The 20,719-nt window shown below is 39.2% G+C and overlaps 1 protein-coding gene across 2 annotated transcripts in view; it reads left to right on the top strand.

Annotated features, from left to right (window-relative positions):
• ANK3 (ankyrin 3) overlaps positions 1-20,055 on the top strand; it is a 554,530-nt gene extending 534,475 nt beyond the window's left edge. For both annotated transcript variants that reach the window (XM_039480795.1, XM_039480796.1), the window contains 5 exons: positions 226-324; positions 11,146-11,229; positions 11,352-11,411; positions 14,242-14,327; positions 18,327-20,055. In XM_039480795.1, the coding sequence (XP_039336729.1) occupies positions 226-324; positions 11,146-11,229; positions 11,352-11,411; positions 14,242-14,310 (312 nt within the window). In that variant the 3' untranslated portion in view covers positions 14,311-14,327; positions 18,327-20,055. The remainder of the gene's footprint in view (positions 1-225; positions 325-11,145; positions 11,230-11,351; positions 11,412-14,241; positions 14,328-18,326) is intronic.
• The last annotated feature ends 664 nt before the right edge of the window (positions 20,056-20,719 follow it).

The following is a 20,719-nucleotide window of genomic DNA, read 5'->3' on the forward strand; positions in this document are numbered from 1 at the left end:
TAAAAGCATTTAAGATAAAATGGAATATTTATCAAACTACAGCACAGCAAAGAGCAAAAAAGATGCCACAATAAATTAATGGGCAAGATTGCAGACACCGCATACATGGTACATACAGGATGAATTAACATCTGTGATAACCTTTTCTTTCTCCTGGGTGTTCCTGCTCAGAATGTTTTGTCTTTTAAATGTGCTGTTAAAATATACTAAAACTGCCTTTATCAGGAATTTAGTGACAGTGACATTGAGATTCAGAGTGAGTCGAGCTCAGATGAGGAACAGAGAATCACTACAAGAGTTTATCGCCGGCGTGTGATTCTGAAGGTATCCTGTGATTTTAGTTCTAGAGGTACCACTGGCATGGATTTGGTCTTGACTGCTGTGCTAATGTTCAGTGTTGGTCATATTAGACACCCTCTTGTAATGTGCTTTCCATTTCTGGTATGTATTTACAACTAAAATATTAGGTAGTCTTTCTTTGCATAATCCCTAGGCTTATGGTTGTCTTCTGGTGGAAAACAACCACACAGCGCTGCATTTTTGTCTCTCTTAATGCCATTGTGTTCTGCATGGCATCATTAACACAGTCACTATGTATAGTGAGATATAATGGTATATGGACATAGGTTGATATAATGAAACTCTACAGGGTTGATAACCACTTTAAAAGCATGTCTGGTATGGAACAGAATGTATGCACACAAGGCATGTGTGATATAAAGTATTTTGGTTTATCTTTCTTTCAGTTGCCTAAATCACAAGTAAAACACATTCCGTAATTCCTAAGGGTAGGATTTAGAAACATAAGACATATTGATGTTCCATGGGACTTGTGCTCTTAAATTCCTTAGGTGCTTTTGAATACCCTTCCCCTAATGATATTTGGGCCTGATCCAAAACATATTGAAGTCAGTGAGAGTCTTGAGTGGGTTTTGGATTAATCCTTGTTTGATGTTTTTACAACAACATGTTGATGGAATGTATTCACAGATATAATAATAATTAATAATGTGGTGTCATGTAAATAAATACATTTGTTGTGTATATTTTCTTATACGCTCAAATAATTCGCTGTTACTTGCCTTAGAATAGTGGTGTTCAACCTGTGGTCCATGGACTCCTGGGTGTCAGTAGACTATGCGTAAGGGGCCCGCAAAAGGTTATCGTTACCATAGAACAGTGGTTTTCAACCGATATTCCGCAGACCCCTGGAGGTCTGCAAACTATGTCTAAGATTTCCAAGGGGGTGTTTACCTCCATTTCAAATTCTGTAGGGGTCTGCAAATGAAAAAAGGTTGAAAACCACTGCCCTAGAACATTTACATAGTCAAAGGTTATGTCAACACTATGAGCTAGGGCTGTGATTCCCATGCTGGCATACAAATACAGATATGTATTTGGCATGGCTAAGCCATGCTTCTGCTGCTGCTACCCATGTTACCACGACTACACTGTTATTTATATTTATGGTAGCTTGATGAGAGCTAGCACCAGTATTTGTATGCGAGTAGGGGAATCACATCCCTAGCTTGTAATGTAGACGTGACCAAAACATTCTGTATCTAAAACATGAATTTTAATACTCAGTTATTTATAGGATTTTCTTATAAGTTTTTATTGAAAAACAGTGATGAGACCAGAAAGACAGTGCTGCTGTCATGCTTATATAGCACCTATGCTATAGTGATGGAATTTACCTGAGATATAATAGTTACTTTAGTACCATAAATTCCAGCTATTCATGGCACTTCAAATCTGCCATTTTAGATTAATATTTGTACGTTATGGAAAAGGGGAATGCATGTGTCTTCTTAATACTGGTCAGTTCTACCTCCTCTCTATGATATGCAAACACACTGCTTTCCATAGGTATTGATCTCTCCAAGATGCATGCCCTTGAGGAGAGTGCAGAGTGGTATTTTTAATAACATACACTATGTACCTATTCAATTTATCAGTCATGCTCCCTTCTTTAAAATCCAATGGAGGCTTGCAGGGGCGGCGGGCCTGGATATAGCCCAATGGGAGTAAAATCTTTCTGTCATCTTTATGAGAGAAGCCTGTTGCTATCTTTCAAAATCTCTAAGCTGTTCAGTACATCTCTACGATACAGCAGTAATCTGAAGTATTCGATGCAGCCAGAGAGGAATAAGAATGTTGTTCCTGTTTTCACACTGGTCTGTTGTGAGGGCATCATAGGGCAGTGTAAGCTGCATTGCACAACGATACTCCCCTGGCCAGATCCTGAGCTCTTAACGGCTTTTACACTGCTGCAGTAGCTTGAAAGGCTATCGTACAGGAAAGAATTCCTCCCCTCCCTCCGTCCCTTTGTGTTCTGTTCAATACTTCTCACTGGTTAGCTGTTTTAGAGGCCATAGGTAGAAATAGGAGACTGGGGCAATATTTTTTTTTAAGTACCAAAAATTCAAGCTCTAGAATTGAACTGCCCCACAGAGGCCAATGTTCTCTTTTCCAATTACATCATGCTGCCTCAGACTACTTGCCTGGCCCATTGTACTACTGATCCTATATATTATGGTTTGGAGCAAGTAGTGCGTTATCTTCAAATAGGGACACCCTGGACATGCTTGTTCACTTTTTACTCCATTGAAGTCATTAGGAGTTTTTCTTGAGTCAGAACTGGGTAAGGATTTCCGGATTTGGCTCTTACTGTTGGGTCCATATCTTGATTCAGTCCTATTTATCCATATCAGTAATAGCAAATGAAAGCAGGTGATTACACGCTTGGCTGCTCCATGATGGAATAGCTGCTGTGCAGAGGGTTGCACATGTGACATTTTTTATTGTAGTTTATATTGGTTACTGTCTCGTTGCTACATAAAAAGCAATAGAGGTTCCTATGTATCCCACGGGGTGAAATTTGATCACCCCTGGACTAAGGATAAATTCAGTCTTGTGGAAAAAGAATTCACTGCATGATTCCACAGGTAACGTTAGGACTAAATTACTTTATTGACTTTCTCATTTCTTTATTTCTGTTTTGTTCCTTTATATGTTGTTGTTATTGCTATTACTTATTATTTGTTATGTACAGTTATTGTGCTGTGCTCTGTTGAAAACATGGAGAAAGTCATTTCCCTGTCCCAAGGATAGTACGATTGAAGGGCACAATCTCGTGAAGTGCTGACTAATCTCAAACTCAACTCCCATTGGTATGTAGCACTTTACAGGATTGGACCATACATTTAGACAAAATATGTAAGACACATCTCCCCATATTACCAGATCATGGGCTAATCTCAAAATGGTAGAGAATTTTTTTCCTCTCCCTTTCCCTTTCCCTGTTTATCATTTGGTGACTAGGACTCACAAAAGAGGTGTAGGAGTATGGGCAATTAACACACAAGGAGAAAATAGAAGCTTCAGCCATAAAATATACAAATATATAACATTTATCATATAATATAATGTAATATATAAAATTTAAAGGCAGATCCAAACCCCAGCGAATTCAATAATTACAATAATTGGCGACTCATTTTTATGCTTTTTAACAATTCTAAAGAAACAAAATTATTGAATCAGTTTCTTGCAGAAAGTTATGTGAAAGATCTGCATTTCACTTCACAACCATTTTGTAATGAAAAACCTAATTTCTGTACAAGATATTCAAATTTCACATCATTTTGCAAGTTTTATTCCCTTTACTTCTTGACACTGTTGTGGATGTTCTGTTTTCTTCCAAAAATATTCAGAAACCAGGGCTCTTTTCCTTCCATTCTTCTTGATAGTGAAGTGAGAAAACAGGTAATTGGTTCTAAGGGGTGTTTGTCTTAGTCTTCAATAATGCAGCAGGGCAGAATGATCTGAGCAGCAAGTTTATTACAAAGCTAAAACCAGCAACTCTTGTGATCTTATTATTCAGGGGAGACTTAATTATGGAAAGTGAAAATATAACCAACCTAAAGGTGGCAAGAATTACGGGTGAATTTTACCCAGTGCACATGGCCCATGCTGCACATCAACCCGTGCATCAAGGGCTTACATTGTGCATTCAGCCATGAGCGGGCCCTCTCTAGTGGGGTGACTTTCACCCAATATAAATAAGACAGTAACTATGTGCTCTAAATTTCCCCCACCCCAGCCTCATCCATGATGTGACAATGTCGGTGTTTTTGAAACTGTTGAAGTAACTGGTTTATTTTAACAAGTCAGAACATAAAAGTAAATTCATAACCGTTAGGTCAAACTGCTTATTATCATTATAATCACATTGTATGTAGATAGAGCTTTTTCTTCATCATCAAGTTCTCAATCTCAAATCACTTTGCTGCCCCCAACAGAGGCATTTCTTCTTTTCAGTTCTGCACTTAAGTTTACCAGGTCACTTTCCTATTGCTTTAGCAGTACATCTGTGAGCAGTTGTAAGAGTCAGCATAGCTGACAGACTTGCAGAATCTGATTAAAGAAGCTTCCCCAAGTAGACAGAACCCACCAATGAAAATGACCTTAATGAGGTATTTGTTTCTTGCAATGCAGCCGCATAAACTTGAGACCACAAGATACAGCTGCTGCTTAAGAACTGCAAGAATGTGAATCTTCAAAAAAGAACTAGATAAGTTCATAGAGGACAGGTCCATCAATGGCTATTACCCAGGATGGACAGGGATGGTGTCTGTAGCCTCTGTTTGCCAGAAGCTGGGAATGGGCAATCAACTACTTGATTATTACCTGCTCTGTTCATTCCCTCTGGGGCACCTGGCACTGGCCACTGTCGGAAGACAAGATACTGGGCTAGATAGACCTTTGGTCTGACCCAGTATGGCCGTTCTTATGTTCTTAATCTTGAGACTGGCAGGATTAGGTGTTGATGATGGGTTTGGTTAGTGGGAGAACAGGACTCAGGGCATCTTAGAGCTGCTGCTGCTGCTATGGAGTCATCTGCCCCAGCCTTTTGCAAAAAGTTAATATTTGAAGGATCTTTTTACTTTGTCTATTTCCTTCTGCTTTTATCCTCCATTTTACTCTTGTGGGTCACAGAGATTCAGCTACACCCTTCTTCCCTGCCATTAAAAACAACAGATAAAATAGAAAGAAAACAAAATGAACCAATATCCTTCTAACAACAAAGCAAACAAAAAAGAAAATCAGAGCTCTCCAGAACCAACAGTAACCTTAGGCACATTACTGCAGCATTGACTGCATAACCCCATTCAGTTGGAGGTCCCTGAGAGCACACACAATCTGTAAATAAAAGTTCAGAAAATCAATAGAGCTGGTTGGAAGACTTAAAAAGAAAACAAAACACTGCTCCCTGGGTCTCTCACCCTGGAGAGCAGCAAAGAGGATGCTGGCTTTGGCTCCAGCTAGTATGGTAACAAAGATCTGGTTTGCAAAGCCAGCCAGCATTCCCTTCATTGTACTCTGGAGTTGGGGCACGTGGATCACAGCTTTGTTCAGTACAATCCCCAGGATATAACTGAGCTTCCATTAATTGTGAATGTACTATATGAAGTTTTTCTTCCTGCGTTTCTAAAGCTTTCCATGTTGTGACAGTGATTTAAAATGGTCATGGGTAAAATAAAGCTTTATACAAACATGTTGCAGCAGGAAGAATCTACTCTTCACTTCTGCTGTGGATGCACCAGTTCTGTATTTCCAAGGCAAAAAGCAGCAATTGTGGTGGGGTTATCTAATGTGCTTTTCTAACCCAACACTGCTTTATGTTCATGACAACAGCAAGTAAAACTGCCAGTGGACAGGTTTCTCTAGTAAATGTCCGTCTTAATAACTACATCGGGTTAGAAAATGCAGTGCAATCCGATCTATCTCCCTACCTACTGTGAACCCTACTGTAATTTATTTTAACTACCCACAAGCAAGAAAAATCTGTGCGTAGGATTTCATCAACACTGACTTGCTCAGTATTCACTGCATTTATCATTAAATTGTGCTTAAAGGACCACGTAACTAATTAAGAGCCCAAGATACCTTTGAAGCGGAATCATCTTGTAGTAAATGTCTTCCCATTTACTGATATGTTGTGTTTCAAAGTTGATCACAGTAGGTGTCACTGATTTATGTAAAAATATCTAAACATACAGACAAAATCCCCACCTGTTTATGCAGTAAGAAAGGAAACAAGTATAAAAGCTAACTGAGAGCAGCTGGGCAAGAGCATGGCATCGTGTGTTGGTTACCTTTCCTATGAGCCCTACTTCTATGGTGGCAGTTGTGGTGATGTTATTATTCGTTATTTGTATTACAGTACTGCCTAAAGGCCCTCGTTGAGATCAGGACCCCACTGAACTCAGCACTGTACACACACACACACAGCTCCCAGCAGCAAAATGCTTACAGTCTAACTAGAGAGACAAGGTGGGTGAGGTAATATCTTTTATTGGACCAAGTTCAGTGGATGAGAGACACCAGCTTTCTTCTTCAGATGAGAGCCCTGTGTAAGCTCGTCTCTCTCACCAATGGTCCAATAAAAGATATTACCTCACCCCCTTTGTGTCACTAGTATCCTGGGACCAACACAGCTACATTAACACTGCATACAGTCGAAATAGAGCAGACAAAGCATGGGGGAAGGGGAGAAAACAGAGGGTCAGAGAAATGAAGTGACTTGCCCAAGGTCATATAGCAAGTGACCAGGAGCACCATTTCAGATCGGGGTGGGGGGGGGGGACTTTAACCGTGATTCTTGGGGCTAATTAGGCATTTGAAAACTAGTTTTTTTTGACAGGAGCCCTGTATCTAATTCCTTTATAAAAGAAAGAAAATTAAATAAATATTAGACCCACTCAGCTCTAATAACATGTTCTGACATCTTGTGACAAGTCACTTAAGGGATACTGATTAGGTTTAAAATTTTTATGTATAGTCTTACTTTATTACTAACTCCATGGAGAGAAAGACCCCGTCAGGACTCCTGGGTTCTATCCTAGCTCTGGGAGGAGAGTGAGGTCTAGTGGGTTATAGTGGGGAGCAGATACATCTGGGTTCTATATAAGAACATCAGAATGGCCCCCAATGGTCCATCTAGCCCAGTATCCTGTCTTTCAACAGTGGCCAATGCCAGGTGCTTCAGAGGGAATGAACAGAACAAGCAATCATCAAGTTGCCCTGTTGCCCACTCCCAGCTTCTGGCAAACAGAGGCAACGGACAGGCAGAACATAGTGTTGGATCCCTGCCCACCCTGGCTAATAGCCATTGCTGGACCCATCCTCCATGAGCTTATCTAGTTCTTACTGGAACCCTGTTATAGTTTTGGCCTTCACAACATCCCCTGGCAAAGAGTTCCACATGTTGACTGTGAAGAAATACTTTTTTTGTTTTGTTTTAAATCTGCTGCCTATTAATTTCATTTGGTGACCCCTAGTTCTTGTGTTATGTGAATAACAATTCCTGATCCAATTTTTCCACACCAGTCGTGATTTTATACTCTATCACATCCCCCCTTTAGTCATCTCTTTTCCAAGCTGAAAAGTACTCCTCATACAGAAGGTGGTCTATATCCCATATAATTTCTGTTGCTCTTCTCTGTAACTTTTTCAAATCCAATATATCTTTTTTGAGATAGGGTGACCAAATCTGTATGTTGTCATACCGTGGATTTATATAGAGGCAATATGATACTTTTCTCTTATTATCTATTCCTTTCCTAATGGTTCCCAATTTCCTGTTAGCTTTTTAAATTGCCACTGCACATTGAGCAGAAGTTTTCAGAGAACTATTCACAATGACTCCAAGCTCTCTTTATTGACAGGTTCAGCTAATTTAGTATGTATAGTTGGGATTATATTTTGTATGTATAGTTGGGATTATATTTTGCCAAGTGCATTACTTTGCATTTATCAACACTGAGTTTCTTCTGCCATTGTGATGCCCAGTCACCCAGTTTTGTGAGATCCCTTCGTAACTCTTTGCAGTCTGTTTTGGATTTAACTATTTTAAGTAATTTTGTATCATCTGCAAATTTTATCACCTCACTGTGTACCCCTTTTTCCAGATCATTTCTGAATATATTGAATAGGACTGGTCCCAGTACAGACCCCTGAGGGATACCACTATTAACCTCTCTCCATTCTCACCTTTTATTCCTACCCTTTTGTTTTCATGTCTAATTATCCTTAATTTACTTTAATGATAAGCCTTTTGTTATCTTAATCACCCTGCCTCTGTTTATAAACCAACTCCCTGCCCCAAAGGTTGTGCTGCTCCCAGCTTTAGAACTCATCACATATCACACTCAAACTGTTGCAGTTAAGAGTTCCGTCTGGAGCTAGGGTGAGTGGACCTCCCCTAGGAAACTCGGGGCGGGGGAGGGGGCTAGAGACCTTCCCTCTGCCTTCCCCTCCCCAATGGCACCCCTGCAAGTGACCACTAGAGTTGAGAATACATCTTAGGTTTCCTAAGTCTCTACTTTCCTTTAACTGGACTACATTGCTTGTTGTTATGGATTTTAATTACTTTACACTGGAACGGACTGCATGGTTTTAAAAAATAAAATGTATTGGTCTAAAAGACAGTTGCAAAAGTGCCAAGCATAATAGATCTTACCATCAGTTCCCAGCCGGCTTCATCTCTGAAACTTAAGGGTATTGTTGTCCCTGTATTTCTAACAGTGGCTGGAAAATACACCACAAATTTCAGTTCATAAAATATTTGTCAAACCATTTGCCACCTCCCAGCCCCATGGCCACCAACACAGCAGGCAACAGTTACTTGCTATGGGCATATCCTGCTTAAAAAGTCATCTTGCCTTTGAGAAGGGCAGGAGAAGAAAGATAACCAAAGCAAATGAAAGACCCACCAAGGTGGGTACTTTCCCTCTTGAGAGTGCCACAGTGGGCCCATTTTGTCATTCCTCACTTCAATGTGCAGCTTGTAATCTATGCCTAAGCCAGTTTTTTTATTTGTTCTTTCTCATTAGAGCTTCACTACAGTCACATTGAGACTGGATTACTGTAGTACACTCTGCATGGAGCTCCACCAGCAGCAGGGGGGAGGGATAGCTCAGTGGTTTGAGCATTGGCCTGCTAAACCCAGCATTGTGAGTTCAATCCTTGAGGAGGCCACTTAGGGATCTGGGGCAAAAATTGGTCCTGCTAGTGAAGGCAGGGGGCTGGACTCAACAACCTTTCAAGGTCCCTTCCAGTTCTAGGAGATTGGTATATCTCCATCTGAAAATTTCTGCCAGTGCAGAAAATGATTGCTTAGTTATTTAGCCAAGCTTTGTGTAGGAAGTATATTATATTAGGTTCTGACACCTGCACTGACTTCTAGTTCATGTCCACATGCAATTCAAGATGTTGCTTTGGCCCTATAAATCCCTAAATGGTTTATGTCCTGCACACCTTAGAGATGGCCCTTCTCTTTATGTGAAAAGCAACAATGAGTACTGTGGCACCTTAAAGACTAACAGATGTATTGGAACATAAGCTTTCATGGGTGAGTACCCACTTCGTCAGATACATGTAATGGAAATTTCCAGAGGCAGGTATAAATATGCAGGCAAGAAGATACTGTAGCAGTTGAGATCAGCTGAGGTGCTAGAGTTAACAGCCCATCAGTTTTAATCAGTGAGAAAGGGCTAGTGTGACAGGGTGAGTAGCCTTTGCTTTGGAACACGTGTGCCCCTTGTCCGAGTTTGCTGACCTTCAGCATTACTCAAGGTTTATGTTTTTCCCCTAACCTTCTGAGGAATATGTGTGAGAGGAAGGAAAAAGTTCTTGGTCCCATGGGGCTGGCTTGTGGGAGAATGTTGGTACTAATTTTAGTGCAGTCTGTATTTTCAGGCAGAGTTTGTTTGGTTTTAGTCATTGTTCATATTGGACCAGGAGTTAGGAGTTGCTGCATGTTAGAAATGTAAATTGTATAGATACACTGTGCACTTGAGTACCATTTTTTATGCTCACTTACCCATTTTGCATAAGTAAAATGCGTATTTATTTATTTCAGGAACTCAAGTGTGGGTACTTAGGCACTTTTGAAAATGTTATCCTGAAAGGCCAAATTTTCTAATGTGGATGCCTAAGTCCCATTAAAAGTCAGAGACTTAGGCTGCTGAGTCACTTAGGTGCTACTGAAAATTTTACCCATAATCCTTGCAGTGATGTTAAGCTAGTATTAAAACAGGACCAAAACCTGTTTTTAACAGTCACTTACATTGGTCTTCTATATTGCTGGTTTCACAAGCAATGTGCTTGATCAAAAGTCCAATAAAGTCAATAGAAGGAGTTCCATTGACTTCAGTGAGCTATGAACCAGGTCTATGTCACTTGTCAGCAAGCTGGCAGATGCTTCCATTTCAACAAGATTTCATTTCAAATACTTCTGTACATTCTATAAATAGTGAGAAATGTTTCTTCTCATGTGAACTTTTAGGCTGTTTGGGTGCATTTTTCTTTTAAAATCCCAAATTTTACACTCTGTACTTGGATTTTAGAATTCCTGTACATAAATGGTTGGCATTTATAGCTTAATGGATGTCTGTTTAGAGACTACACCAGAGGTAGGCAACCTATGGCACGAGTGCCGAAGGCGGCACGCAAGCTGGTTTTCAGTGGCACTCACACTGCCCGGGGTCCTGGCCACCAGTCCGGGGGGCTCTGCATTTTAATTTAATTTTAAATGAAGTTTCTTAAACATTTTTAAAGCCTTATTTACTTTACATACAACAATAGTTTAGTTATATATTATGGACTTATAGAAAGAGACCTTCTAAAAATGTTAAAATGTATTACCGGCACGCGAAACCTTAAATTAGAGTGAATAAATGAAGATTCGGCACCCCACTTCTGAAAGGGTGCCGACCCCTGGACTACACCATTGTGAACTCCTGCTTCCATTGAACATGAATCAGACAACAACGCTCTAGCGTTACAGAAAAATTACTTGTTGCTCAAGGAGTTTGATGCATGATTTAGTGCTTAAAAGAAACAAGTTAGAAACTCAGTAAATGCTTTAAGGACACCTTTCATGTACTAAAATACAGCTATTAGCACATTTATAAGAAAGCCTTTCACCTTAACCATGTGAGATAAACCCATTTGAACATACTTTGTTACTTAAAATCCAACCTAGCATGTGTTTGTTGCTTGGAGTGGTGTGAAAACAAATGTGTGGGCATTGCAGAAATATAGGTTCTATTGCTAATCATATAACACATTCTTTAGGGTGAGGAAGCAAAAAACATTCCTGGCGAATCAGTAACAGAAGAACAGTTTACCGATGAAGAAGGCAACATCATCACAAGAAAAGTAATCATGAATTGCAGTTTCACTGTTCTGAGTCTTTGTATTCAAGTAACTACTCTTACCATGCTTTCTCCTTTTAGAATCAGGAAAGAAAATCGATACTTTTCATGTGTTGCTTCCTACAGGTCACCCGGAAAGTAATAAGACGTGTTGTTATCCCACATGAGAGAAAAGTTGGTGAAATGGTAATGGAGGGGGCAACAGAGAAATAACAGTTGAGGAGGGTTGTGCTGACTATCTATAAAGCGCTACTAAAGGGCTGGAAGTTTGCAATTTAACATCAAGTCTTGGCAAAGAGAAGTGCTTGAATTGTTGACAAGCTGTGCATCTGGATGAAGGGCAAGGTTTTACCATTGTAATGTTTACCGATAGGGTTCACTTTCAGAAAGGTCCATGTTCATTGTGCTAGCAGCAAAAATCTTTTTCACACTAAGATACTGGGGTTTGTTTGTATAAAACAGTCAGTGGTTTTGGTTTTACATTTAGGACTGTGTCTGAATTCTCATCTTTGGCCCCTCTTTGCCCGCCCCCCCAAAATAAGTAATTTCATATGTGTATTTTGGTTGTCTTTTAGCATTTTTATCCTGGACCTGATATGAGTTTTATATCATTCCTTCACAAACAGAAAAAAGATTTACCTGTAGTGAACAGGGGACCTGATCCTGCAACCCCTTGCTAAGCTGAATAATCCTTCAGTGGCACAGTTCATGTGACTAAGTGGTTTCAGGATTCAGCCTGCCATGAACATGTTTGGATTTTGGCAGTGTGGAGAAGAGAACATCAGGCCAAATCCCGAAATCCTTACTCAGGGCCAGCCTCTCTGGAGAATAGAAGGAAAAGAGGGGTGCAAGTAGCTTCTGTCTGCCCTTACAGCCCCATGCAGGAGCCAGTTCCAATTTCACTTCTTGTATGCCCTGAAGCATAAAAACTGCTCTTCCTATGTAACTTGTAGGGTGCAAGTCATCACAAAGTGGCTAGGGGAGATGAGGAGGAGGGAAGCCTATTCTCTCCATCTCTCTCTCTCTCTTGGTCAGCAGAGCTGGATGGATGCGCTAAAGGCAGTATATTGCATCCCTGAAGAGAAATAGCACAGGACAATGTGGCTGTTTTAATGCAGCCCTAATGCAGGACTGTTCCTTAAAGGTGCTATTGAGCCCTCAGCTTGAACTAAGTCTTTACTCAGGAAAAACTCATTGAAGTTAATGGAGCTTTTCTCTGAGTAACAACAGAATCAGAATTTAGGATTTGGGTCAGATGGCATAAGAATCACTGCTATTGTCTCCCTTCTGACAGTAAAACACAAGCAAATGAAAATAGAACAGAGTTAAGACATATAATAGCCATGCCCTCCTCCCCAGGTGAAACTCTTCAGTCTTTTAGTCTTACCAGAAAAACATTACTGTTTAGGACGTCAGAAAACTTGGCTCAATCAGTTTATTAAACATAGATAAATCAACCCAAACGGAGATACCAACTCTGGGGAACAGGCTTGCAATGATCACAGCTTCATTTCATCTCTGTCTATCCTAAAGTATGAACTTAATTTGACTTAATATAGTCTCCTTGTTTACAGCAAGTAGAAGATTCACACCTTAATTCCCCTTTTCTTATCTAACTTCATACCTGTTTTTCAGGATACAAAGACATCATTCCAAATCCTCCCTAACATATTGTATCCAGCACACAATATCATTCTGGATGTCGATATTCTGGCTAGACCATAGAGTCATGAACTGTTTTCTACTAATGGCACCCAACACAGAATTCGTATATAACATTCCTTAACAGAACATACATCATACTTCTGACAGAATCTGCAAATACAAAGAACAAAGGCTGGAACGGTGTAACTATTAGTAGATTTCCACAATAAAGCTTAGCATAGGTACAAAGAATTCTGCTCACGGTTCTACAACTTAACCTAAACACAATGCCTTTTGGAAATATATATGACATTGGCTAATAGTCTGCTGTTTTAAAAGGCAAGAATCTGTGACTAACATTACAGTTCTGACATGGAAGTCACAGATTCCGTGATTTCAAGAGATGTCTGCGAGTTCTTTGGCTTAATCTTCAGTCCCTCTTGGGCTTGGGCTTCGGCCCTGGGCAGTGGGCTCAGGCTTGGGCTTCAGGCCCAGGTGGCAGGGCTAGGGTGACCAGATAGCAAGTGTAAAAAATCAGGACACTTTTTTTTTCACAGGGTGGGAGGAGTATAGTTGCATATATAAGACAAAGCTCTTAATATTGGGATGTCTGGTCACCCTAAGCGGGGCTCCGGCTTTGGCTTCAGCCCTGTGCGGTGGGGCTCTGGCTTCAAAGCCCGAGTTTATTAGCCAATTTAGAAGCTTCTCTACCGATGCAGTGAAAACTGCATTACTGTGTGTATATTTCCGTGATTAATTGTCTATTGGCCATGTCCTATCCGTGACTTTTAATAAAAACACCCTTGACAAAATCGTAGCCTTATTTATGACACATGCACTGCTTGTCAGTTTCCGTGGCTTTATTTCTGCTGCTCTGCTTTGGTGGATTTTTTGTTGGCTATTTTTCTTCCTTTACTAACCTATTCACTTTAAAGCACAGTTGTTATGAGACATCATAACAACTATGGTTAAAATTTTCAAAAGTGGACACTAATTTTGAGTGCCCAGCTAGGATGCCTATGGGTCTGATTTTTTTGGAGATGCTGAGCACCCACAAATCTAACAAAAGTCAATGGGAAGCTCAACCCTAGGTATTTCAAGTTTGGTACCAACAACAGAGGCATCCAAAATTAGTGTCTATTTTTTTTAATTTAAACCTGTGATTTCTACTTTTAGATGATATTTCCAGCCTGTTTTTGCAGCTCAGCAGAGTGGTTAACTCTGAATTGTGTGTAACTTTGAAATGAAGTGTTGATGTGATTTAACTGTTTTTTACTTATCCTATTATAGCTACATGGGACCTGTTTGGAAAAGTTTTATAATTCCAAATGCCTTCTGCATATGTGTTAATGTGTGTACCTTTTCTTTAAAGCAGGGAGAAGGTTATAAGGTTAAGACAAAGAGAGAAGTCAGACATGTGGAGAAGAAGAGTTATTCATAACAGCAGAACACTGAACGGTCAGTTTGATAAATATCATTCCATTGTTTAGGCCTAGAGCAAATACAGTACTAGTGCACCAATTAGCACATTGTATAAACGATGAACTCTCTTCTACCTCTGCATCTGTTTTAAGCTGTGAAGTCCAATATCAGGCCCGCAAGCTGCAAATACGAACAAAATACGTGTATGTTATTTTTAAAAACGATCTGTAGGAGTTGAGTTCTAGGACACATACAGTTCACAATTAACAAAATTTCTGTTAATAAAATCAGACTTGAATGTGAGAAGTAACTGACTTGCATACAAGTAAATGTAAACAGTATATCTTGAGTGAAGCACTTCTTTCAGTCAGACACATGATCTGAGTGTTATGAAAGCCAATGTCCTTGTAAAATTCAGTAAAAAGTCTAAACATACGTCAACAAATAATCCTTACCAAATGTTTCCTATGAATTTTATGGATCCGCCCTTTACAATTATAACAAAACAGCTGACGATTTGTAGATGCTGCTGAAATAAAACCTATGCCAAATTTAAATGATCATTATTGCAATTCCTCTGTATTACTTTGCTAATTATGAAACCAGCGGGATTATTTTGTCTAGAAATGTAGCAAACTTGATTATAAATGAAGAAAAGGACATTCTGTATGGTGCTTTGTTTTGCATCAAATGGCTGATGTTAGTCACAGCTTTATTCAATCAGGCCTCCATTTTATGCATATACAGTACTAGGGTATTTTTATCCCTGAATTTTCCTTAGCTTTGTTTAGGGTATTTTTAATCCTTAAACCTACATCCCACAAGAAGTCTCGTACCCTACACAGCCTGATACAGGATTGACTGTAGAGATACAGAATAGAATAAATAGCATCTGTAAAACTAATCCCAATGTCATTCTGAAGATAAATTAGAGGAAGAATGAAGTCATCTTCAGATGGCCAGTGGTTCTCTGCAATGATTATAAATGTACCCAACCTGAGGTTCACTAGCTCTGGGGCTTGTTCCTGTGAGGTCCTGGACAATCTGGCTTCAGTTCAGAGGGGCATGTGCTGAATTTTTAAGAATGTGAATAGTTTCATTGATTTCAACTGGACTATACACATACGTAAAGTTCATCACATATTTAAGTGCTGGATCAGGGCCAGAGCACTCAGGACGTCACAAGATCCAGCCTCTGAAGAGCAAGCATCTCAAACCTGACTACAGTAGAACCTCAGAGTTATGAACACCTCGGGAGTGGAGGTTATTTGTAACTCTGAACAGAACATTATGGTTGTTCTTTCAAAAGTCGACAACTGAACATTGACTTAATACAGCTTTGAAACTTTACTATGAAGAAGGAAAATGCAGCTTTCCCTTTATTTTTTTAGTACACCTCTACCCCGATATAACGCAGTCGTGGGGAGCTAATAATCCCTACTGTGTTATAGGTGAAACCGCATTATATCGGGGTAGTGGTGGCAGGGCTGCAGCGGTGATTTAAAGAGCCTGGGGCTCCCCGCAGCAGTCGGAGCCCCGGACCCTTTAAAGCGAGGCCCGAGCCCCACTGCCGCAGCCCCGGGGTAGCAGCAGCTGGAGCCCTGGTCCCTTTAAAGCACAGCACAAGCCCCGCTGCTACTGTGCTATATGCGAAGCCCCCTTATATCGGGTCGTGTTATAGCGGGGTAGAGGTGTAGTTTATGTTTATGTTTAACACAGTGCTGTACTGTATTTGCTTTTTTGCGGGGAGTGGGGAAAGGGGTTATCTGCTGCGGCCTGATTTTGTACTTCCAGGTCCAAATGAGGTGTGTAGTTGACTGGCCAGTTCATAACGCTGAGGTTCTACTGTACTCGCTTTTTCTTGGCAGCCTAATAACCAGCTGCCAGCCCCCCAGGGCAGCCTAACACCATTTCTGAATTGACGTGTTTATTTTGAAACATCCAGCGTATGGTAACAGAACTAATACCAATTCACAGTGTGTCTGCAGAACGTATTCATACAATATTTAGGTACAAAGAAAATGAATGTTCTTAATGAAACCCTTTCTCACTTGTGGAGTTTTGGCTTATTTACAACTCTGCAGAAAGCAAGCCAAAGAGAAGGACTTGATTGTAGGAAAATGTGCCCCAGCTGAAAGGTCTGCTCCTATATATCTATCTAGGATCTAGGATTTTCCTGTATCTGTCATCCCTGTCAACAGGCAAATTAGATCTGCATGACAGTTGTCCTTATACACCTAAAAAACCATGCCCTTGCCCCTGTTGAAACCAGTGGGAATACCAGGTTTAGAAGGAATGCAAGGTCAAGCCCAATATTCCTTAAGAGGTACGAGATGCAGCAAGAGCCCGTTCGTGTGTAAGTGTGATGCAATGCCATTGCCATAGGATGAATACATAGCATGGTGCGGGTATTCAATTTTAAATAAAATATTACCCTATAAAGCAACTCTTGCCTAACACATCCTGACCTGCTTAGTGAGCTCTTCAGAAAACAAATCCACTCACATTTACTGTGAACTGTTAGAGCTTTCCCACGTGATTTCCAGTATGTAGTTGTTCCCAGCTAGAACCTGGCCACTAATTCAGAAAAAAATGAAAATGGGTCTCTACACAGAGGTGAATTATGGATGTGATCTGTGCCCTGTGTTGATGTTCCATAATGAAGAGCTTGCAATGAGAGGAGTACAGATTAAGCAAAATAAAATGTTAAGACTTGAAAATTCAAACATTTAAATATTTTATTATGAACTCAAACTAGGTTCATTTTCACAGATGGTACATTATCAGGGAATCTGGATCTGTCTTTGAGCAAAAACAGATGAAGAAAGGGACTGGTTTTGAGCAAAGATGGCTTTCACACTGAAAATATGCAAAAATGTATATTGTTTGCAAGTTTTTGAGGCAAAAATGGCTTTTTCAACATTGAAAATAAAGCAAAATTTGAATTATGCATAGACATTAAATGCTGAAAATTTTCATGTGAAATTCTGTGAAATTAAAATTGTGACTTTCACTGAGATGTTCCTGTACCAGCAAGACGTAGACCTCGGGCTTTCAGAGCAAGGGGTAGATTTATGTAGACAACAGACATGGGTAAGGACACATAGTTTTACCATAAAAGGACAAAGAGAGTGCTCTGCTTTGGAATGTGCATGGACCTGTGACCTGATTTAATAAACAGGCATGTACATGCTAGTCTCTGAATCCCACAGTCAGTGTTTAAACAGCGCTTAGAAAGACAAACAAGCTTTTCTACATTGAGTTGCTAGGAAGAACGGTTGGCTTCTGTCAGTTCATGATGTGTTAGCATGTTTTTATTGCATTTTTATCTGTCATTAATATGGGATTACAGCACTGTCATCAGCTGTGATGCACTTCCATTGCTCTTGTGTGACAGATTTAACAAACTTCTTAGGTAGATGATAGTTACTATCACTATATGCAGAATTTTATGACCATTTTCAAATAGGCAAGAGAACATGAATTGCATTTCTTTCGTATCTATACTATTCTTATCCACCAAATTAAGCCACAAGGTGATATTTCCCTTTAATTCCTAGTCTAAACACACTTCCATTGCATGTAGCCTCATAAAGTCTGATTCTACATGCCTTGTTCTCCTAGTCAGTGGGAGTTCTGAATGTGCAATGAGTGCAGGATCTGGGCCATAATGTGGACCATTGCCACACACAGAAAAGTGATGATATTGGAGTTGCACTGTCATTCTGGAAATGTTGCTATCTCTGCTAGCATATATTCTCAGACATTTTTGAAAAGCTGTTAACTTCTTCATTGTAATTAAATGTAATGTGTTCCAAACATTTTGTAACCCACTTCATCAGGAGCATACCATATGTTGACAGACTTATACCTTCATCCTGGAAATTCAACTAACTTCATTAAAAACTGCCTTATTTAACCTTTTTTTACAGCATACCACAAGATTCATTAGACTTTTTTTTGTATTGCAAAAGTGTATGAACATGATTCTGAAGAGATATTCTGAAACCATTTTGTGCTGTCTTTTTTTCACAGGATTGTGTGCTTTTACTGCCAGTATTCTAGACAGACACTATGGAAGAAAAATCAACAGGAATTAAACATTCACTGATACAAGTGTGCGTGTGTTTGCTGCTTCCACACATTAACCGCATGGTTTTTATGCAAAAAAAAAACCAATAAAAATTTAATTTAGCATGAGCCAATTTACAGAGCATGGAAATTCACTTTCATTCACAGGATTGGAGAGTGTGCAATTAACAATGCAGTGTATATACAAGATTGCCATGCTGTTAACAGCTTTATTTCAAGCAGTTTGATGTCATCATAAAAGAAATAAATTCCTGTGGTCAGAGGGGAAATAAGAAGATGAAATGGTTAAAACATGGAAAGACACTAAAATTACTAAATCCACAACAGCTCGCCTTATTTTTCTTGGACCCAAACTGTCAGGGTATAAAACACTATTTCTTTGTTTTTTAAACATCAATAGTTTTGCTGTAAATAAATAACACTGTATAAATTCTAACAGAAAATAGAATAAATGTTGATGAGGCACTGCCTCTTAGATCACAAACAGAATATTGCAAATGCATCAAACAGAATAGGTGTCTCAAATGGCTACACCTACAAGGATATTCTGGGTGTATCTTCACAGATTCTTGTATATTAGCAATTATAATGTTTGTATATGCAAAAATGCTAGCTTGATTTTAAAAAAATCTTTAAAATCTGCTGCAAATTTAAATGATTCCCAAAATGAGGAATTCTGTAGTTCTGTGAAAACTTTTCTTCAGAGTACTAATATTTTGATGCATGTGTTTCACCTTATTTTGATTAAATCTTTTCCAGTTTTGCAAACACTATACTGCAACATGATAAATAGGATTTTATCTGTAAACACAAGGCCCTTCATCTAATATTTGTTGCTGTTGCCAATTTTTCAATGAAATGACCTAACAACATAACATATACAGTAGTTGCATTATGGGGAGGGGTTGCTATCTGTTCTCGCTTTATAATGGGGGTAATGCTTGCAACTTTAGAACTGGGTTGGTGCTCTTATAAAGCACAAGTTTGGGATATTTTAAAATGAACCGAAGAGAAATTATTAGCTAATAGACTGGCAGCACGCTGTAAAATTATTACTGTATTGTGTACTGGCTATAAGATGTAGAATCTTTCAGTAAGCCAATCATCTGTAATCATTCTAGCAGTGTAATAATAGGTTGTTAAGGCTGCTGTGTTTTAAAGGGCATTTTTATTTGGGTTTTGGTGAAATACTTTAATTTGTTGATTATATTCATATGAAAACAACATTCATTGATAATAGCTCTAATTACGTATGTATGAAAACAACATACACTGGATGATCTAGCTGATTATTTAAGCATAAAATAAATTGTGTTAAAACTCTTCAATAATGTGTATTTTGCAGTATTATTATACCTTTTAAAATCATGTCTTCAGAATGCCAACCATTAATTATCCCAGCCCTTTTCATTCTGTCCCACTCAGTTTGCTTTGTATGACACCAGTGAGCCCGGCCATCGCTTGGCATGCTTTGCCCAAGTGGGCCACAGAGGGGCATGCATCACATCCTCAACTAAATTAGGCAAAGCCCTGCTACCCACACCTGTTGGATTATTCCATTTATAAAACACAAATAGCACTAGGGAAAGGACTGTGTTAAAACCAGTGTTACTTGACCAATGTCACAAGTTAAAGCCAATCTCCTCTCATACATAACTCTGGTACCCTCTTTTACTCTATTTCACATAATCAAGACCCAATAAAAATACTACTAACAAACCAGTTTCATTCTCAACACATTCATAATCACACTGATCCTCTGTAGATCATGCACACACCTCCTGGACAGTATATATCATGGATCACCATAATAGTGCCAGCATGATGGCATAAAACACCATGAATCTACAATCACTGCTCAATACTGGGTCCATCCTTTTGGACACTGTGTTACATGCCATCGATCAATTGACTCTATTGCTTGTGACATTCTTAATTATTTTACAATAAATAACTGACCTATTTACAATATTCACATACTCCCTTTTACCTGGTGTAGCAGTATTAAAAATGAGATATTTGTCACTAACTTGCATTACTGGTGTTTCATGCATTACACCATTTTCTTCATCCTTCCAAATTCTGGGCCAGATCCTGACTTGGAATAAATTAGGATAGTTCCACTGACTTCAGTGGAGTTCTGCCAGTTTACACCAGCTAAGGATCTGTTCTTACATGTTTATAAGTTGATGTGCTAACATTAAATATTATCTTTGTCAATATTTTAAGGTTATGGCTGGAAATTTTGGAAGCTGTAGCAATAAATGAAATGTTCTTTATAATTCTTAGACATTATGTGTTGCGGTACATATTTTATCCCAATCATGACCAGGGGC

This window comes from Mauremys reevesii, linkage group 7 (genome assembly GCF_016161935.1).
Source record: "Mauremys reevesii isolate NIE-2019 linkage group 7, ASM1616193v1, whole genome shotgun sequence".
Classification (NCBI taxonomy): Eukaryota; Metazoa; Chordata; order Testudines; family Geoemydidae; genus Mauremys; species Mauremys reevesii.